General features: G+C 60.7%; 1 protein-coding gene across 2 annotated transcripts in view; it reads right to left on the bottom strand.

Moving 5' to 3' along the window:
* GYG1 (glycogenin 1) overlaps window positions 1-20,041 on the bottom strand; it is a 28,177-nt gene extending 8,136 nt beyond the window's left edge. For both annotated transcript variants that reach the window (XM_055129502.1, XM_055129503.1), the window contains exons 1-5: window positions 19,921-20,041; window positions 17,504-17,639; window positions 15,814-15,988; window positions 15,375-15,537; window positions 7,388-7,514 (exon numbers count right to left, since the gene is read on the bottom strand). In XM_055129502.1, the coding sequence (XP_054985477.1) occupies window positions 7,388-7,514; window positions 15,375-15,537; window positions 15,814-15,988; window positions 17,504-17,639; window positions 19,921-19,927 (608 nt within the window). In that variant the 5' untranslated portion in view covers window positions 19,928-20,041. The remainder of the gene's footprint in view (window positions 1-7,387; window positions 7,515-15,374; window positions 15,538-15,813; window positions 15,989-17,503; window positions 17,640-19,920) is intronic.
* Between the last annotated feature and the right edge of the window lie 693 nt (window positions 20,042-20,734).

Raw genomic sequence — 20,734 nt, 5'->3', positions numbered from 1 at the left:
AAGCCAGAGCACAGGTGACAAGAAAGAGAACGTCCCCCTTGCTTTATTTCTTTTGTTGTGTTTTGGCAGGTGGAGTCACACCCAGCAGTGCTCAGGGCTTACTCCTGAGCACTCACGGATTACTCCTGGCAGTGCTCGGGGACCATATGTGATGCCGGGGATCAAACCCAGTCGGCTATACACAAGGCAAGCACTGTAGCCCCTGTACTGTCTTTCCTGCACAATTTGCTTTTAAAGACTTTACATTCGCCTTGTGGTGATCTGGGGCGACCGGATGGGGAGGGAAGCCTGGGGAATATTTCTAGAATGACCTCTCTCACCAAAGAGTAGCCATCAACACCGGTCACAACGTACATCTCCCTCCCGGCTGGTGGCAAAATAGCCGATGAATAAGCAAGGAAAATATTGATGCCAAGTTCAACTGACCTTGCCCCAGAATAAAGCTGCCCAAAAGCCTCCCTGACTCATCGCTAGATTTATCCCCCAAACCTCCAGCCAGGGATCATAAAACCAACCAACCAACCAACCAACAAAAAAAAAAAATCCGGGTCCCCATCGCAATTGCCTCTAAACTCTTCAGTCATTCATTCTGACCCAGCAATGCAGTTGTGTGCCCGCCTGCCTCCGTCTCTTAAAATAAGTGTTCTAATTTTAACCTGAGTGACTCCAAGAGACGCCCAGGTCACAAGACGGGGTCTGAGCCCCAGGCCGAGAGAACATTGCTGCAGGGAGCCACGAAAGCGATCCCGTGACCCGCTGGCACCGACAGGCGGGCAGGATTCTCAGGACTCATTTAGCGGTTGGGAAACGTGGCCGGGGACACGCGAGGCCGAGCATGGCAACTCTTGGGACCGAAACGGGCTGGAGTCGGGGGCACCCCCAGACCTCCTTTGTCTGGAAGGGGCGCCCCGTGGGATCCACACTAAGAGGTGCCAGGACAGGCTGGCAGCAGCGCCCACCACCCCGTCGCCCCTTCTCAAAACACGCTCACACCCCACCCAACACACACCCCTGCCTCCGCGCCCCAGGGGACACCCCAGAGGGCGGAGAGGGGCGGGAACCACAGGCACAGCCCCAGACAGCTGCTTCCTGGGGCCCTCGAGTGCTCCCCCCCTCACACCTGCAAGTGAGCCTGCCCCACGCTCAGACCCCGATCTGCCCCCGCAGCCCCGGCAGGCCCAGCTCCCTCACACAGCAGCCTGGGAAGCCCCAGAAGAGGGGGTTGTTCGCGGAGAGCCGCTCCGGGCTTGCCTCACTCATTCCATTTGTACCCTCATTCCTTCATTATTTTTTTTCTTTTTTTTGAGTCACACCCAGCGATGCACAGGGGTTCTTCCTGGCTCTGCACTCAGGAATCACCCCTGGCGGTGCTCGGGGGACCATATGGGATGCTGGGAATCGAACCCGGGGTTGGCTACGTGCAAGGCAAATGCCCTCCCCACTGTGCTATGGCTCCAGCCCCACATTCCTTCATCCAGACACTGTTCAGGGGCGCTTCTGGGCAGCCAGCCCCTCCCGCCCCATGACCAGACCAGGCCCCCACCCAAGGCTGCCTCCATCTCTCTCATGAGCACCCCAGCATGCAGGAACGGGTCACCCCACTTTAGAGACACCACCCACCCCGGGTAACGCGTGAGAAGGGGAGTCTCATTCGGGGCCTCCACTCTCCTGCGCCCACCCTACGACCCCCTTTTCCCCGTGACATATGTCCCACCGCCATAGGCCACCCACATTCTCGGTGGAACATCCCGTCCTCTTCTGCCCCCCAGTCCCCGCCTCGTTCTCTGCCCGGCCTCCTCCTGCACTGCCTCTGGCTCGGGGGGTGGTGCTGGGTCTCTCGGCCAGAAGCCTCACTCAGAGGGACAAACACCAGAGCTAAGGCCCGTGCGACCGTCTCGCCCACCCCTGCCTCCAGTCCACAGTGCTCTCAAACTCACAGTCACTGCATCTGCTCTCAGTCTCGCCCAGTCTCTCCTGCCTCAGCACTGGGCAGCCCCCTAACCCCCGCTGCCCAGACCCCTAGCCGGGCAGCCCCCGGGGACACCTTCCCCATCAAGCCACCAGAAACCGATCTTCCCCAGAGAAACTGGAATCTGGGTTACACGTGGAAGTCCTTAATCTTTAACGCTGAAAACTAAGCTTGCTTTTTTTTTTTTCTAAAGGGGGGGTGGGGACACTGGACGTGTTCAAGGGCCACACCGGGCAGTGTGCGGGCCACTCCGGGGACCACAAGCAGGGTCAGGATTCGAACCATCGCTGTGGCCACAGCTCCGTGCAAGGCAAGTGCCTTAACCACTGTGCTGCCTGCTCAGTTCGACAACTGAATTGTCAAAAGAAGAGGAAAGAAGTTGCACAAGGGAGACAAATCTGTCCTCGGCACAAAGGCGGGCTGCTGGCCCTCGGGATGGAGACCCCATATCTGAGCACCCCCACCCCACTGGCAGGAGATTCTCCTCTCCCGCCAAGCCGACGTTCTCCCTTGAGCGATCTTCACCTGGGCAGGGGCGCAGGGGGCGAGGGACGGTGCGGGGGGGAGAGGGGGAGGTGGCTCATCTCAGACAGACATGGAGAGCTGGGGAACCAGTGACCAGCCTCCCAGGCAGACAAAGGGGGTGTCTGGGGCCCATCAGACTCACGAAACCCCAGAAGGAAGCCCCTGGCAACCACCTCCCGGTCCATGTCCCTCATCTTGACCATGGCTGACCGTCCACTGCCTGGACCGGGGGTCTCTGGCCGATGCGGAGCAGACGAGATGAGAGGACCACAGGGCCCGCTGCAGCCCCACGGAGCACTCTGCACCCCCTCAGCCCCCGAGCGCCCAGCCCTGCCCTGGGGGACCTGGGCTCTGGGGGTCTCAGGCTTAGGTGAGAGGCTTTGCTGGCCATGCCCTGCAGACATGGGGACCCTGGGGGACGTTCTGCAAGCGCCCTGGGAGCGGAAAGGCACTGCCACAGGACTTTCGGGACACTGAAGGCTCAAATGCATTTTTGAAAAACACCGATTCGGGTGTTTTTTTTTTTTTTTTGCGGGGGCGGGGGGAGAGGCTCAAACCTGGTGATGCTCAGGGCTGACTCCTGGCTCTGTGCTCAGGGATCACTCCTGGTGGTGCCTGGGGGACCCCTATGTGATGCCAGGGATCAAGTGGGGGTCCAGCTGCACGCAGGGCAAGCGCCGTCACCCCTGCGCTGACTCTTCAGCCTGAAAATACGGAATCTGGAGGAGATCGGGCGAGGTCTTAGTGGACGGGCCACGCTCCCGAGAGAGCGGCCACCCACCAGCACCAATGGCTGTGGCCCAGCTCCCAGCGCCCCAGCGGGCGGGAGTCTTGGCCCTCGCTGGACCGCGAGTCTGCGAGGGGATAGGCGGGTCAGTCGCCTGCAGATCTCCAGGTGAGAAACCCAAGGGTCAGTGGAGCCACTGCAGCCTGCCCAGCTCTCTGGCCTGGCAGACCAGAGGAGCGCCCGAGTCCCCCACTGCCCGTTCCTGAGGGGGCCTCGGGGGCCCAGCTCTCCGCCAGCGAAGTCAAAAGCCGAAAGCTGAAATGAAACGAAACGCCGGCGTTTCCAGAGACCGCGAGATCTCCGCTGGTCCAGGCACCGGCCAGGGCCCCCTGCCTGGATAACCTCGGTCCCCTCAGCGACTCTGAGACTGGCCCTGCCGTCTCGGGTCACTGGACAGAATCCATCCAGGGAGACACAGTCACACCCGTGTCCCCCGTGCACAGATGACGGGCGAAGCCGGGCACCTCCCGGGGGGCTGCGGTGGAAGCGTCGGCTCGCCCGGAGCCCCGAGTCCTCGGCGGGTCAGCTCGGGCGCCCTTCCTCGGTGTTGTCCCGCCCGCCCCGGGCAGATGCCACACGCACGGCTCCAACGCCCGCGGGGCCTGGCCCTTGGTTACATGGTCCTTCATGGAACCGTCACGTCATCACGAGATCGGGCGATGCTGATTCTCATGCAAACATGCCATCTTAGTGGGCAGAGTCCCAGGGTCTCCCAGGCCCCGGGGTTTGAGGGACTCTCAGGCTGGCGTCTTGGGCCGGCCGGTTCCGGCTCCAGCAGCTGGTCCGTGGGGTCGCCCCAGGAGAGACCCGTGAGCACAGAGCCGGGAGTGAGCACTGCTGGGCATGGCCCCCAACACGCAAACGGACAGAGACTCACTCTCAACCCCTTCTCCCAGCACACGAGGCGAGAGGCGGCTCCCCGGGTGCCCTCCTAGGTCCCAGCAGCACCGTGTGGCCACAACGCCGCATGGCCCAGGGAAGGCCGGGGCCGGGCACTGCAGGTCCCAGGGAAGGCCGGGGCTGGGCACTGCAGGTCCCAGGGAAGGCTGGGGCTGGGCACTGTATGGTCCCAGGGAAGGCCGGGGCTGGGCACTGCAGGTCCCAGGGAAAGCCGAGGCTGGGCACTGCAGGTCCCAGGGAAGGCCGGGGCTGGGCACTGCAGGTCCCAGGGAAAGCCGAGGCTGGGCACTGCAGGTCCCAGGGAAGGCCGGGGCTGGGCACTGCAGGTCCCAGGGAAGGCCGGGGCTGGGCACTGCAGGTCCCAGGGAAGGCTGGGACTGGGCACTGTATGGTCCCAGGGAAGGCCGAGGCTGGGCACTGTAGGTCCCAGGGAAGGCCGGGGTTGGGCACTGCAGGTCCCGGGGAAGGCCGGGGCTGGGCACTGTATGGTCCCAGGGAAGGCCGAGGCTGGGCACTGCAGGTCCCAGGGAAGGCCGAGGCTGGGCACTGCAGGTCCCGGGGAAGGCCGAGGCTGGGCACTGCAGGTCCCGGGGAAGGCCGGGGCTGGGCACTGCAGGTCCCGGGGAAGGCCGGGGCTGGGCACTGTATGGTCCCAGGGAAGGCCGAGGCTGGGCACTGCAGGTCCCGGGGAAGGCTGGGGCTGGGCACTGTATGGTCCCAGGGAAGGCTGGGACTAGGCACTGTAGGTCCCAGGGAAGGCCGGGACTGGGCACTGCTGGGCACTGCAGGTCCCAGGGAAGGCCGGGGCTGGGCACTGTATGGTCCCAGGGAAGGCCGGGGCTGGGCACTGCAGGTCCCAGGGAAGGCTGGGGCTGGGCACTGTATGGTCCCAGGGAAGGCCGGGGCTGGGCACTGCAGGTCCCAGGGAAGGCCGGGGCTGGGCACTGCAGGTCTCAGGGAAGGCCGGGGCTGGGCACTGCAGGTCCCAGGGAAGGCCGGGGCTGGGCACTGCAGGTCTCAGGGAAGGCCGGGGCTGGGCACTGCAGGTCCCGGGGAAGGCCGGGGCTGGGCACTGCAGGTCCCGGGGAAGGCTGGGGCTGACAGCAGGACCCCCAGTGCCTGAGGCCCTGGCAGACCCCACACTTCAAGGACAGGGTTTTACACCCATTCCCAGCGGCCCGGCCACACTCTGTCCTGCCCACCCTCCCCGGTCAGAAGGGAAATCTCCCGTGGCGGAGCCGGAGCTCCGGGAGCACGAGTGGCCTTGGTCCCGCACCCACACGGCCGCGGAGTCAGGAGGGTCACAGCGCGGCCTGGTTTGCTCAGGGTCTTATCACAGCAAAGCAATGGGGGGGGGCGTGCACACGCCCAGCAAACATACTTAGACTCTGAGTCCCCCCCGCACCAGGCCCAGGGCAGTGACCCAAAGATTTCCAAAATTAGCCTCCTCCCTGGGGTGTGTGTGGGGGGGTGGGGGGAGGCAGCATCCGGACTATTTTGGTCATGGTGCTCTCCCGGGCTGTTTGGCGGGGAGAAATTCAGTCCGGGGAGAAGGAAGCGGTGGGTTCCTGCAGAGGGGCGGGTTTCTAGCAGATATACCTACACCCCTCCTCCCCCCAGGTTTCACTCTTTGATCCCCCAGAACAAGAAGGCCGGCCACCGCGGCGAGCTGTGAGAGTTCAGTGTGGAGAGTGTGTGTGTGTGTGTGTGTGTGTGTGTGTGTGTGTGTGTGTGTGTGTGTGTGTTGGGGGTGGGTGGGAAGTGGGGAGGGGGAGGGGTGATGACCCAGGGAACGTCCAAAGAGGAGCCCACTACCCGGCACAACCTTAGGGGGTCACAAGACGCGGACAGAGGCCCCCCGAGAGGCGGGTGTCAGCGGAGTCTCCCCATCATGGTGAACCCTATCGCCTGCCCCCATGCAGAACCGGGGTCCGGGCGTAGGGAACAGGCCCCACCTAGAACGCTCCCTTCTTGGTGCGTGTTCATTGGTATGTTTGCTCAGTGACCCCTGACCATGACGGTCCCGTGCACCCGAGGAGGCCAGGCTGCCCTGGGGCTGGGAGCCCCATAGACAGGGCGGTTCGAGAGAGGAGGGGATGACGCAGAGGAGGGCAGGCCGTCCTTCAGGGTCACACGAGCCTGACCTCCCAGAGGCAGGAAAAACTGCCTCGGACTCCACCTGGATGGTGAACCTCCTTCCCTCGCCTTCCCGCCATGCAAACACACACACACACACACGAGCACACACGCACACACACGCGCACACACACGCGTGCACACACACATGCACCCACATACACACACAAACATGCACACACACAAGCACACACACACATGCACCCACATGCACACACAAACATGCACACACACAAACATCACACACAGGCACACATGCACACACAAACACGCTCACACATGCACACAGGCACACATGCACACACATACATGAATACACACTGCAAGTGTGTGTGCACGCACACACACACACACACACACGCACGCACACGCAGTGTGGGCCTGTCTGGGTCTGAAAGGGCAGCGGCTGCGGCTGTCCCCGTGCCGGGAGGACAGAGCAGGCAGAGCAGGCGGTGCCTTCTCGGGCCCTGTCCAGGGAACAGGAAACCCTCGGGCGGGCGGGAGCCAGCGGGGAGGGCGGCCAGGCCCCGGCTTTGCTGCTCCCGCTGGGCCCCGAGCAGCCGACAGCTCTGGCTCCGGCCCACACACGAAACCTTCGCCCACGATGAGTCAGAGGCCGGCGGGGGAAGGGGTGTCGGAGGGACGAGCCTTCCCTGCACCCCGCTGCAGGGCACCCTGCGGCGGCACCCCCGGACCTCTCCAGCCCACCCCCTGCGCCCCAGCCCGAGGGACTCGCCCCCTCCGCTGGCCCAGGAGGAAGCGGGGGACCCGCAGAGGCGGCGGGGGGGGTGGACTGGCCCCGTGTTTACAGAGCCAGAGGAGCCACCACTGGTACCCGGCCAGGAGGGTGCAGTGCCAGCGCAGGGCCCAAGAGGCTCGTTCCGAATCTCCCACCCTCATCCCCCCTCACCTGCTGGACAGGGGTGCAGGGGGTGGTGGCTGGCCCGGGGCAGAGCGGGCATCCCTCCCCGGGGTTGACAGATCAGGGCCCTCAAAGTGCCCCCGTTCCCCACCCCTACCCCCATAACCACCACCTTCCCAGGGGCGTTCGTCCGTCTGTCCACACTCACGCTTTGAAGGCCGGGAGGTAGGAGTATATCGAAACGCTGCTGAGGTTGTAGAGAAACGGCAGGTGTTTCCGGATATCTGTGGTCGCCCAGTTGCTAAAGTACATGTTGAGTAAACCCTGGTCCCCGCCTGGAAAGGAAAAGAGCATGAAATTGTCACCGAGGAATAAACGTCACTGGGCCTTTCGACACGCGATCACACTAGGCTGAGGGGAAATCCCACATTCGGGTGGACTGGAAGGGACACAGGGCTGGGGGGGCCGTGGGCACGTCGTGGGTAAGGGGAGCAGAAACTGTACCTCAATACCAGGCACCCGGACACTCGTCACTCTGTCACCTAAACTGTGATTGACAAAAACATAGGCCAGAGCGATAGTGCAGTGGGCAGGGCGCTTGCCTTGCACGTGACCAACCCGGGTTCGATCCCCGGCATCCTGTACGTGTCCTAAGCACAGCCAGGAGTGACTCCTGAGCACAGAGCCAGGAGTAAGCTTTGAGCGTTGCCTGGTGTGGCCCCCAAACAGAACAATACCAACACAAGTGCACCTTAAGCACACAGAATGCTACAGACGTTTTCCGGGACACTAACCAGTGTGGGCCACAAGCCCATCGGGTCACGTCACTGAACGTGGGGGTCACAAAACCAAAGCAACTGGCGACAGCTGAGCTCTCTGAGCAGGAGGCTCCCGGGGTGTCTGAGATGTCGTGAATCTAACACACTCACGACCCCCAGAGAGACCCAGGCCCTGGGCAGAGCCAACGTCTTCACATCCCTCAGGCGCAGACACACTGACGCCAAGAGCAAAGGGTTTCTTCTACCCTGGCACACCCCAGCTTTGGGGGTTCACTTTAAGAAGAGATTTTTTTTTTTTTTGCTTTTTGGGTCACACCTTGCAATGCACAGGGGTTCCTCCTGGCTCTGCATGAAGGAATTACTCCTGGCGGTGCTCAGGAGACCATGTGGGATGCTGGGAATCGAACCCAAGTCACCTGCGTGCAAGGCAAACGCCCTACCCGCTGTGCTATTGCTTCAGCCCCAAAACTCGGGAACTTTGATGCTTGGCTTTGAATCCACTTGCTCAGCCGGAGGCCGGCCGTCCTGCTCTACATTTTCCTCATCACTCTGAGCCTGTGAGACTCATCATCACATCATGAAATGCAAGATTAGTCTAAATGTCTGCAAGGTCTCATCGGAACAAGCTTTTATGAAGGCATGGAGGGGAAAAAAAATTGTATTATTTATCAGTCTGTTCCTGGCCCTTACCTTGAGCATTCTGCCCCCAGCGAGGAACTAAGATGAATTTTTAAAGTTCATTTCCGTGAACCAAACAAACTGTAGAAACGTCGGCAAGAGTGATATTCCCACGAATACTTCCAGCTCTGCCAAACTATGCAATGCTCTCAACTGCGCCGATTGGAAAAAAAAAACCAACGACAACAAAAAAACTGACAACCTCTGGCTACCAATCCTCCAGGGAGAAAGGAGACTTGTTCTCCGTCTGTTTTACAAAGGAGGATGTTGTGGTTGCCCCAGGGGAAGGTATTTTGCATAATTCATCAGCATGGTGATCAGGTCAAAGAGCTTTCTCAATCTTGGAAATGTTTTCCAAGGACAACGTAGCATACAACCACTGGGACAAGGAAACTACCTCGACATCACACACACACACACACACACACACACACACACACACGCACACACACATGAGGCTGGTTTGCGTGCCACCCAGGTGAGCTGCTGTACCTACAGCAGGTGCACAACAAGGAAGTCCTGAACGGGCACAGAGGGAGGAACGAACGCTGACCTCACTGCACTGCCCACCTTACTGCACTGGCAGGGCAAGATGCCCCCTGAAGAGGGCACTCATCGGTGCCAGGGGAGAGAACGGCACTTCAGAGAAACGTGGGCACGCTCCTTTCCTTGCCTACCGATGAAGGCTCCCGTTTGATTTCTCGGGGGTGGGGGGTTTATGGGGACACACACGTGGTACTCAAGGGCTCTTCCCAGCTCTGCGCTGCTCCGGTCACGAGTGCTGGGCCTTCCAGCCGGGCCGGCCGCATGCCAGGTAAGCACCTTTACCTGTGTCCCACCTCCAGGGCCCGATCCCTGTCTCATTCCCTCTGCTCTTGTTCAGGACCCTTTTCTACCCATATTCCGGATGAACTGATATCGATGCAAGAGAAGGGAGTAATTTTTTAAATGGCTTTTGGTTTTATTTTGCTGGCTGTGTTCAGGGATCATTCGGGGAATCAGATGGGGTGCTGGGGACTGAACCCCGGTCAGCCGCATGCACGGCAAGTGCCTGACCCTTTGCACTATCCCTCTGGCCTCTAGGACTTGAGAACATACATGAAGGGCCACAACCGGCTTGGCTTCGGGGCGGCTGGCGAGCTGGTGTCCCGGAACAGGGAACCAGGAAGAGCAGGGCACTCTCCCAAGCCCTGTGGTCAGCCAGCGCGAGCTGGGAACACCTCTCTCCTTCCTTCCCTTCGAGGGCGGGTCCCGTTTGAAGTTAACTTGCCACAAAGATCACGGCAGCCCTGTGACCAATGTCACACTTAATTTAATTAATTTATTAATTTACTGGGCCAGGAGTAAGCCCCAGCAGTACTCGAGGCTTATTCCTGGCTCTGGGCTCAGGGATCACTCCTGGTGATCGAGGGACCATATGGATGCCGGGGATTGAACCCAGGTCAGTCACGTGCAAGGCAAGTGCCTTACCAGCTGTACTATTGCTTCAGCCTCCCTATGTCACATCTTAACAAAATCTAACACCAACTTTTTTTTTTCCCAGTTAAATATAATTTTACAAGCATACAGCTTAGCAGTAAAGTACCTGGCATGCAAATGTGAGACCCTGGGTTTGATTCCTAGTCTGTCTCTGTCTCTGTTTCTGTCTCTGTCTCTGTCTCTGTCTCTCTCTCTCTCACACATACACACACACACACACACACACACACACACACACACACCACCTTCAAAACCTTCTTGTACTCTTTTTTTTTTTCTTTTATGGGTCACACCCAGCGATGCTCAGGGGTTACTCCTGGCTCTGCACTCAGGAATCACTTCTGGCAGTGCTTGGGGAACCATATGGGATGCTGGGAATCGAACTCGGGTCAGCCGCATGCAAGGCAAATGCCCTACCCGCTGTGCTATCACTCCAGCCCCCTTCTTGTACTCTTTTGGTTTACTCTTTCCGAGCACAGAAGATGTGGTCCCTGTGACCACTTCAAATTAGACTTCAGAACCCAGCAATGCAGTTCCCTCCCTAGAGGTCACTGGATTCTGCTTTCCGTGAAAGCACCCCAGCCACTCAGGAATCGATCCTGTCCTATTCTAATGACAGACCACAATTTCACTCCTTTAAGATGGTTTCGAGCACCGGGGTTACAGGAACTCAATCCCAGGACTATAATAAAAAGGACACACCAAGTCAGTAAAGATGGATTCATGATTTTGACTCGGGTCTTTAAACCAACCCACGGGGATGCGAGGTGATGGCAATTCTCCAGCACAAACCTGCCTGACCCAGGCCAGCAGCACCCTTCGAGGGCAGTGCCAGAGGAAAAACCAACCTGGATTTGCATGCAGAGTGAGTTCACCCCAGCCAAGGGCACCACCAGGAGTGAGTGCACACAAAGGAGCAAATTAGTATCTATGATATCACTCCCTGGCTCGGGCTGCCCGGGTTAGCAGCCCCGAAGCTAACCTTATCTAGACACATTCAACAGTGTCAGTGCCTTTTGCTTTCACAAGGGCGATTGTTCAACTTTCAGGAAACATGTAACTTCAGCGATGATGAAGTAAGTGCCAAGTCAGTTTGCAAAGACAGACCCCGGAACAGGAACTCAGTCAGAGAGACGTGTAGACACACCGGGCCCTCCTTCCTGGTGGCTGCTAGCTCGGAATTCTAATACTTTGGGGGAGAAAGGGGGAGTCGAGGTTCCCAGCACCCTTTGCCATATTAGGATTCCTCTCCTGGCCCGAGGCAGGGAGGGGGGGGGGCGTGCCGGGAGAGCTGGTGATTAGCCACATTCTTTCCCATTCGGGTGCTCTGAACGCAGCTGCAAAGGCCATCAGCACCCTGCTAGCTTGTCACCGGACAGCAGTGCCCACTACATTCTGCCCCACACACGCAGGAGATTAAGCAGGACTTGGGAGATATTCAGAAGGAGATAAAGCCTTGGCTGCTTGGTTTAATCACGGAGGAATTCAAACCCCGGAGCAGCAAAGCAGAGAGAGCTGGGGGTAGCCCGGACTTGTTGTGTCTGTTAGAAACGTTCGGGCCGAGCAGGCAGGGGCAAAGGAACACCTGAACAGGCCTGTCTCGGCCCAGAAGGCAGAGTGTTGAAGAGTGCTGAAGAGGGGACCCCGGGGCCGGAGCGACAGTCCAGCGGGGAGGGGGCTTGCCTTGCACGCGGCTGACCTGGGTTCAATCCCCGGTCCACCGGGAGTGATCCCTGAATGCAGAGCCGGGAGTCAGCCCTGAGCACAGCTGGGTGTGGCCCCAAAACCAAACACAGAAAAGGAAAAGGAAAAGGAAAAGGAAAAGGAAAAGGAAAAGGAAAAGGGGAGGGGAGGGGAGGGGAGGGGAGGGGAGGGGAGGGGAGGAAAAAGAAAAGTGGGTGCAGCGAGCAGGGCGCTATGAAGAGACGCAGACACAGGGCCTGAGTCTGTGTCCCATGAACATAACGCGCGAGTGTGCGCTGTCCCCGACACGGATCCCACACATGGGTGGGGGTGGGGGGACCAGGCCCCCTCGCCCCTGACCCAAGCGTGGCCTGAATCTCCCACCCGCTGAATAATCCCAACACCTTCTCAGTCAGAAAGCCACGCCGTCAGAGCCGAGCCCCCAGAGCCCTGCAGCCAAGCGCCCGGGGTAACGGAGACGATTCCGCCCTCGCCACCCAGGCGTGGAGCAGGGCCCGGCATGGCCCCGTCCGAGCAGGCCTGATGCTGAAAGCCTCACTCAGCGCTGGGGCAGGGGCCGGCGCTTTCTAGTCCCACCCTTCCCCGCACTCTTGTCTCTCGAGGCAAAACCCAACCCCAGGGCTCCCTCCGGACTCAGAGCAGGGCCCAGGGCCCGCCCGTGGCTCTCCGGCACTTCAATTGTTTCCTGCGGGTCAGGCCACCCGGCCCTGCACACGGCCCACCCGGGTTCGATCCCCGGCGTCCCCCACGGGGGCCTGAGCACGGCCGGGAGTCATTCCTGAGCAGGGCGCAGAGTGAACCCCCGGAGTTTCACCCCCCAAACCATGCCCGTGGTGGGGCCAGAGAGCTAGGACAGTGGGCAAGGCCACGTGCCAGCGGCTGAGGGAGTCTCAACCTGAGCACTGGGTACCCGGCTCCCATACCCGGAGCGTTCTGTGAGCACACAGCCCGGAGTCAGCCCCGAACAGCGCCAAGTGTGGCCTGGAAAACCAACACGTTTTCATTTTTTTTAATTTACTTTTTGCTTTTTGGGTCACACCCAGTGATGCTCAGCGGTTACTCCTGGCTCTGCACTCAGGAATTATTCCTGGTGGTGCTCGGGGGACCATCTGGAATGCCAGGGATCGAACCCGGGTCAGCCTGGTGCAAGGCAAATGCCCTCCCTGCTATACTATTGATCCGGCCCACCAACAAGTCTTTTTTTATTTTGCTTTTTGGGTCACACCCAGCGATGCTCAGGGGTTCCTTCTGGCTCTGCACTCAGGACTTACTCCTGGCGGTGCTCAGGGGACCATATGAAATGCTGGGAATCAAACCCGGGTAGGCCGTGCTATTGCTCCAGCCCCCACCACCAAGTTTTTAAAAAATAAAATAAAATAAAAGCCCAGATCCTTTCCCAAGGCCTGGGCCCTTGCCAAGTGGGATCTGAGCTCTTCTCTCTCAACAACCAACTCGACACTCTTCTCCCTGAGAGATCAGGGCGGGCTCCAGGTCCCCGGTCTCCCCCGAGGGGTGCACTCCCTTCCTGGCGTCGAGAACTGATGCCGAGTTTCTGGCATCACTCCCCTCGAATCTGACACCAGGTGCTGAACAAAGTTCCGTGGCCAGGAAGGTTAAGAGGAGCCGGGAGTGGGGGAGGGGGCCGGGGCCGTGGAGCCTTTCACGAAAGCTCCGGGCTGGAGCCGCCGGCCTGGCAGGATGCCGCCTTCATTCCTCCCGGGAGCCAAGCCAGTGACCACCACAGTGCCGCCTCCGGAGGGCCGTGGCCGGGGGCAGAATTCCCAGGCCCCGGCCTCACTGTTAGGACCCTGCTGTTACAGCGTGCACAGTGCCAGGGGGAAGGGTGGCCTCGTCGGCTCTGCTGGGGCTGTCCCCTGTGCCTGAGGAGACTGGGCAGGCCTGTGGCCTCTACCCTTTCGAGGACAACCAACCGTATCTCCAGCTGCTGCCAAATTCCCAGGGGCCCCCAGTATCAACCCTCCGCCCCTCCTCCCTCCACCCCTGCAAGAGAGCTGCTGCAGATAAACTAGTCCAACAGTGAAGCAAGGGGACTTCAGCCCTGCAGGCTTGCGGGACATTGTAGGGTACGGCCCCAGGGCTCTCAGCCTCCAGACTTCCCTCTCCATCCCACTGAAAATGCTCCCATTTCCCAGCTCCTTGCAAAAACAAACACACAAAAGACAAACTGTTAGATGTAGCTTCTAACCCCACACGTTTAAACTTGCGATTTCCATTTTGGGGCCACACCTGGAGCTGCTCCGGACTTACTCCAGGCTCTGGCCTCAGGGGTCATTCCTGGGGGGCTCCTTGGGGGATCATAGGCGGGGCCTCCCGGGATCAAACCAGGGCAGGCTGCACTCGAGACAATTTTGCTTTTTCACTGTACAATGGGTTAAAGGAAAAGGTTCCTCCCATAGCACCTGGGGCCAGCCGACTCCTCACTGCAGTGCTCAGGACTCTGCTGGGGGGTGGAGACCCCAGGGTCGGGGTGGAGAGTCTGGGACGGGGGGTGGTGGGACTGGCTCTCTCCAAGCCCCCTAAGCAGGGCTTCCAGTCTCTGACCTGGAGCAAACAGAGCAGGAGGATTCCTTCCCAGCTCAACCGCCTATTCTTCTCTCTTCAAGAATCATTGATTTTGCAGTTACCTCCGTAGGCTGAATATTGTTTTCTGTGTGTGGGGAGGGAACTGTGGTGGCGGCTTACTGTTTCAGAGGCCTGAGCGACGCCGGCTGGCTCCTGCCGTCAGGGGCACGGAGAGGACGAGAGGCTGGGGCCCGGGGCCCCCACTGCCCGGCCGCACACCTGCCCCTTCCAGGCCTGTGCACACGCTCCGCAGGCAAACATGCCTGCGAGGGCCCCACGCTGAGGCCTGGACACCGCACGCGCCAGGCACGGCCTTCTGGCAGAACGGGCCTGAGGATCAGGGTCCCCGTCTCCCACTGTGGAACTGCCACGGGGACACGTTCACCCTTGGTTCAATGAGAACTGCGAAAGCCGGGAGGCGGCTGCTTCTCTCCCGCATCCCGGACAAGCGGGGGTTGGGTTCTTTCCCACCGCCCCGACCTCACTGGGGCAGGCGGATGACAGGCAGCGCCCATCTGAGTTTCAATTTTTTATTTTATTTTATTTTATTTTTATTTTTGGGTCACACCCGGCGATGCACAGGGGTTACTCCTGGCTCGTGCACTCAGGAATTACTCCTGGTGGTGCTCAGGGGACCAGATGGGATGCTGGGAATCGAACCTGGGTCAGCCACATGCAAGGCAAACGCCCTCCCTGCTATGCTATGGATCCAGCCTGTGTTTGAATTCTTCTTCTGTCAAACACAGATGTAGGTGCACACACACACACACACACACACACACACACACACACACACACACACACGCGTATTTCCCCAAAGAACAACCTCACTTCCAAGGCTTGTATCAGCTTGCGCATCACCCACTGCCAGGTCAGAGCAAAAGGATCTGCCCATCTCCCGTGTTCCCGGGAATAGCAGCCCCGAGAAATCGCCCGCAGCTGCCCGGAGAGGCCGGAGGGGCTGCTACATACCATCAAAACTGCCCCGCTCGGAAGCCAGATGCAGCAGCTGCTTGTACGTCTGTGCGGAAGGCTGATAGACGAACACGCCCGAGTTGAAGCAGTCAGGCCAGCCGGGGTCGGGCGCCGCCGACAGCTCTTCCCTCTCGAAAAGGTCATCGATGTTCGTCAGGACCTGGTGGTGCAGAAGAAACGGTGAGGGGGGGGTGTGGTGTGGTAAGAAGGGGATAGCGTCGCTGCAATGCCAGGCTGCCGCGGGGACGTCTTAAGCTGCCCCTGAGTTGTAGGGCTCACGGGGACTCTTCGGATTCCGGCTGTCAGGCAGCCTGCCCGGCCTCACCCGACACTCTTCGGGCACTGCTTTATCTCGCGGGCTTTATCTCGACCATCCCGCGGAGACCGAACACGGCACAGAGGCCTCGCTGGTGCAGACAGATGATGCCACACTCACCAGCGTGTCTGCGTCCATGAACACGCACTTGGAGTACTTCGTCAGCGACCAGCAGTGCAGCTTGGTCAGCGTCACCCCCAGCTCCGGCCTCTTCATTAAGGTCAGGTGGGCGGAATCCCCGCTGTCCAGGACGTCCACCAGGATGACCTCATCGAAGACCGTCTCCAAGGCTTTCCTGCCAAGAGTCAGAGCCGGGATGCGGAGCCTGAGCATCCGTCCTGAACACTCCGCCCCCCTCTCGGGAGGTCAGATTTGCCCCTGAAGACCCGGACGGCCACCTGCAGTCCCGGTACAAAGACAGGCCTTTCCAGGGCCCTGATTGGCTTCGGACAAATGGCGTCAATTTGCACTGAGTGCAGGCGCAGTCACCAAAATAAAAAGTGCTCATGGTCCAGATGGAATAGTGCTTTCTCCAGACATGTATTTCACTGACTCCTGGGGATGCCGGGCACTGCACCACTGGACATAGCTTGTGAAAAATAAAAAACAAAACCCCAAACGGGCTGATGCTGAGTATGTGTCGCACTGTGCCTGCGGCAGCCCAGGCCTTTGACCACGACATGTGACTGGAACTGATTCCTGCTGACCGTGGAGGGCTTTGATGACAAGTGGCGCAAACTAAACAGTGGATCAGATCTGCCACCGAGTCCCTCAGCAGTGACTGGGGCTCACACAGCCAAAGGAGAGCGGGGAGAACGGGCCACGGCTGGGACTCACCCCCACGTCCAGCTTGGGCTCAGCCCTTGGGACCCAGCGAGGCCCCCGATGCCCTTTTCCGTGGCCACTGCTGTACTGATTGCTCTTTACATAGGATGGCGGTGACACATTTTGCCTTGAGCCCAGTTTACCGTCTTCCCTACAGCTTAAGGACAGTCTGGAGTCTTTCTGATTCCAACCTTTGGCCCAGTTAGGAGAAAACTGATGTTGTACTATCTGCCCCCAAACTGCACCAAAATCCATGCCAGTTCCCCCAAACTGACACCACTCAGGAGACCGAGGGATGGGATCTTTCTGGCATTTTCTTAGGATTTGGGATGGTCCTCTCTCCCCTCCTCCTTCTCTAACTCCCCCTGTCACCCCCCCCTACACACACACACACACACACACACACACACACACACACACACAGCCGCCTTTTCAGAGGCTTCTGGTTGTTTTTTCTGGAAGAGAGTCAAGACCTCCCGCTTGTAGGTGGCTGGGAGGAGATAAAACTGCAGCAGGCACAGAGCGCCCAGTGTGCCCAGACCCATGTCAGGCTGCCATCGGAAAGCGCCGAGTGCACTCGGACACTTCCAAGTTCCAGCCCAATGACCAGCCAAGCAGAAGCAAGAAAGTCACCCGTGACCAGGAGCACGCCCTCCGCCCCGAGGGGCTCAAGCCTGTCCCCTGGGAATAAAAACCCTCAGGTTTGGGGTGGCTGGAAAGAGAAAACGGAGCATCCCCGCTGCGAGAGGGGCGAGGAGGGTAGTAGGACACTCTCCAGGCCCCTCCCTCCCGCACTCGCGTTTCCCAAGAGACACGGAGGGTCCCGAGAAGGACCCGAGACCTCGGTGGCACAGGGCAGACCCTCCCCTCCCTCGAGACATCTCCCACGCTGGGAGGCGCTTCCTGCCCAGCCACGCTGCCCACTGCCCCTTCCTTCACCCAGTCCCGGCCTCCTGACAAGCGTCCCGGGGCGTGCAGGCCTCACCTCATGGGCTCGGAGAGCTGCGGGGTCACCAGCACCACCAGCCTGCGGGTGGTCCTGTGCCTCTTCAGGGAGGACCCCAGAACCAGTGCTCCTCGGGCGTAGGCATCGTTGGTGGTCAGCGTCACGAAGGCCTGATCTGAGAGAACGGGCGCGTGAGAGAGGGCGTCACCACAGCCCGCCTGCAACCCGGTGGACAGACGCGGCCTCGGGCCCCTGGGAGCAGCTCTTGAGCAGCACCCGCTCCCCGGAGAAGACGGCTCTGCTCACGGGGGGGCACATGTGTCCTTGCTTGTTTTTTTTTTTTTGTTTGTTTTTTTAGTCTTGAGGCCACACCTGACTGTGCTCAGGGGTTCCTTCTCGTTCTGAGCTCAGGAATCACTCCTGGCAGGCCTGGGGGAGACCACGTGGGATGCCGGGGATCAAACCCAGGTCGGCCGCATGCAAGGCAGCCTTCCCCGCTTCCCCGCTGTACTATCGCTCAGCCGAGGGGCAGGCGGCTTCCAAAATCAGTTTCATGGGGCCGGAGCGATAGCACAGCGGGTAGGGCGTTTGCCTTGCACGCGGCCGACCTGGGTTCGATCCCCGGCATCCCATATGGTCCCCCAAGCACTGCCAGGAGTAATTCCTGAGTGCAAAGCCAGGAGTAACCCCTGAGCATTGCTGGGTGTGACGCAAAAAAAAAAAAATCAGTTTCATAATTTTGCTTTGGGGGGGCCATCCTGGCATTGCTCAGGGCTTACTCCTGGCTCTGCGCTCAGAGATCACGCCTTGGGGGTGCCGGGGATAGAACCGGGGTCTGCTGTGTGCAAGGCATCGCCCTCCCAGCTGTTCCATCTCTCCAGCTCCAGGGGTGCCTTTTGGCTGGACAGGGGCAGCCCCGAGCCCACCCGAGGATGGCTGAAGGTACGGCCGGCCCTTAGTTGGAACCCCTTTAGCAAGCTCCCAACGGCCGGGGGAGCGGTGAGGGCGAAACCCCACTGGGTCCAGAGGCGTGAGCTCCATTCTCAGGACAAGTCAGGGGCTGACACTGCCCCAGAGGGTGACCCCCGTCCAGGCAAAGACTCAGACTGGGAGAAGAAGAGAAGCTGGAGTTTCTCTGGCCAGGAGCTGCTCTGGCACGGTCTGTAATACCTCCTGCTTCTCCACCACGGTCTCCCATGACCCCCAGCGAGGGCCTCCCTCTGGGCCGCTCTGCCCCGGGTTAGTGGATTTAGGGACCCCTCTCCCTCCGCAAGCTCTGACCATCCTGACCCTGTCACTGGCAGAGGCCACCGGGATTCTCTGTCTTGCAACACCCCCCCCCCCCTTTCCCGTACCCACCCGGCACATGCACACAAACACTCCCTCAATACACACAATTTCAGAAATCAGCCTACACCCCGCACGAACTCGGGCGCCCGAGCGGAATGCAGACAGATGCATGATTCCACCGATCCCCGCTGCCACCACCCCACCCCTCGAGCCCTCCCCCTGGAACGGTCCTGGGTGGGGTGGGGTTGGGGGTCACATCAGCCAAACGCCGGCTGGCTGGTGGGCATCCAAACGCCGCCGCGATACTTAAGGACCGGCACGGCAGGGTCACTTGGGGCATTGTTGCCCAACCCGGGGAGTTGGGACACTGTGTCACCAAGTCATTCTCGTTGTGTCTTAGGTTTCCTCCCTCTCCCTTTGCCCCCTTTCCAAGGCGGGGGCTGCAGGCGCTGGAAATTCCTCTCCGGAGCGCGAGCAAGTTTGGGCCGGGAGAGGCTGCACCCCGCACACCCCGGGGGCCGCACACCCTCTTCCAGCCCACCGGGAGGCTGGACACGGCGCGGGGGCCGCGGCCCCGGGGAGTCACCCGCCGGGACAGTTGTCCCCGGAGGCGTCCAGCAGGCGCTGCAAAAGGGTCACAGGGCGGCGCGGGGCTGAGGCCAGCGGGGGCGGGTGCAAGGGGGGTTCGGGGCGCGGAGTCCCGGGCACGGGGGCAGCCGGGACGGCGGCTCGGGAGGGCCGGGCCGGGGCGCGCGCGCCGGGGGGCGGCGCCGGAAGCCCCCAGCACCGGCCGGCGCCCCCCGCCGCCCCGCGACACGCGCGCGACACCGCCCCGGGCCTGCACTGGGCGCCGCCGCCGGAACCGGGTCACACCCGCGGCTCCGGGCCGGTCCGACCCGCGCTCCGCCCCCGGGCCCGTGAAGGACGCGCGCCCCGCGACACCCCGCAACAAGTGGGGTTCGCGCCGCCCCGCCCGCAACCCGGGCCCGAAACTAGGCGCCGGGCGGCCGAGGGACCCGGACCCGCGACCCCCGTCCCGCCGCGCCGACCCAAGCGGGGCCGGGAAGCTCGGGGAGCTCGGGGGGGGTCGGGGAGCTCGGCGCGGGGGGCTCGGGGCGGGGGCCGGGCCGGGGGGCTCGGGGCCGGGGCCGGGCGGGCGCGCCTACCTGTCATGGTGCAGCCGGGCGCGGGCGCCGCCGCAGCCGCAGGTCGGGGCCGGGAGCGCGGGGCCGAGCGGGCGCCCGCCGCGCTCTTATAGCGGCCGTCACGTGGGCGCGCGCCCGCGCTCGCGCCCGCGCCCGCGCCTCCTCGCGCCCGCGCCCGCGTCCCCGCCGCGCCGCCCACGCTGACCGGCGCCCCGCACGGCCTGGGCAGAGGCGCCCACCGACACGCACCCCGGAGGCCAGGTCAGAGGAGCTGCACCGCCCACGGCACACACTGGCTTACACACTCAGACACTCACACACACACACACACACACACACTCACTGACACACGCACACTCACACTGACACCCACACTCACATACTCTCACACTGACACACACACTCAGACACTCACACACACTCACTGACACGCACACTCCCACTGACACACACACTGACACCCACACTCACACACTCTTACACTGATACACACACTCTCGCACTGACACACACTCATAAACTCTCACACTGACTTATACACTCAGACACTCACACACGCACACTCACACTGACACACACACTGACACCCACACTCACACTCACACTGACACACACTCTTGCACTTACACTCATAAACTCTCACACTGACACACTCAGACACTCTCACACAGACTACACTCACACTCACGCTCTCACACTGACTTACACACAAACATCCTCATAACGACTCACGCAAAGACCTTCACGCTGACATACACACACTCACTCGCGCACCTACTTATACAGACATTCACTCTCACAATGGCTTACGCACACATTCATTCACACCAACTTA

This window comes from Sorex araneus, chromosome 2, assembly GCF_027595985.1.
Source record: "Sorex araneus isolate mSorAra2 chromosome 2, mSorAra2.pri, whole genome shotgun sequence".
Lineage (NCBI taxonomy): Eukaryota > Metazoa > Chordata > Mammalia > Eulipotyphla > Soricidae > Sorex > Sorex araneus.
The sequence above is the reverse complement of the archived record's forward strand: the minus strand, read 5'-3'. Positions and strand labels throughout refer to the sequence as shown.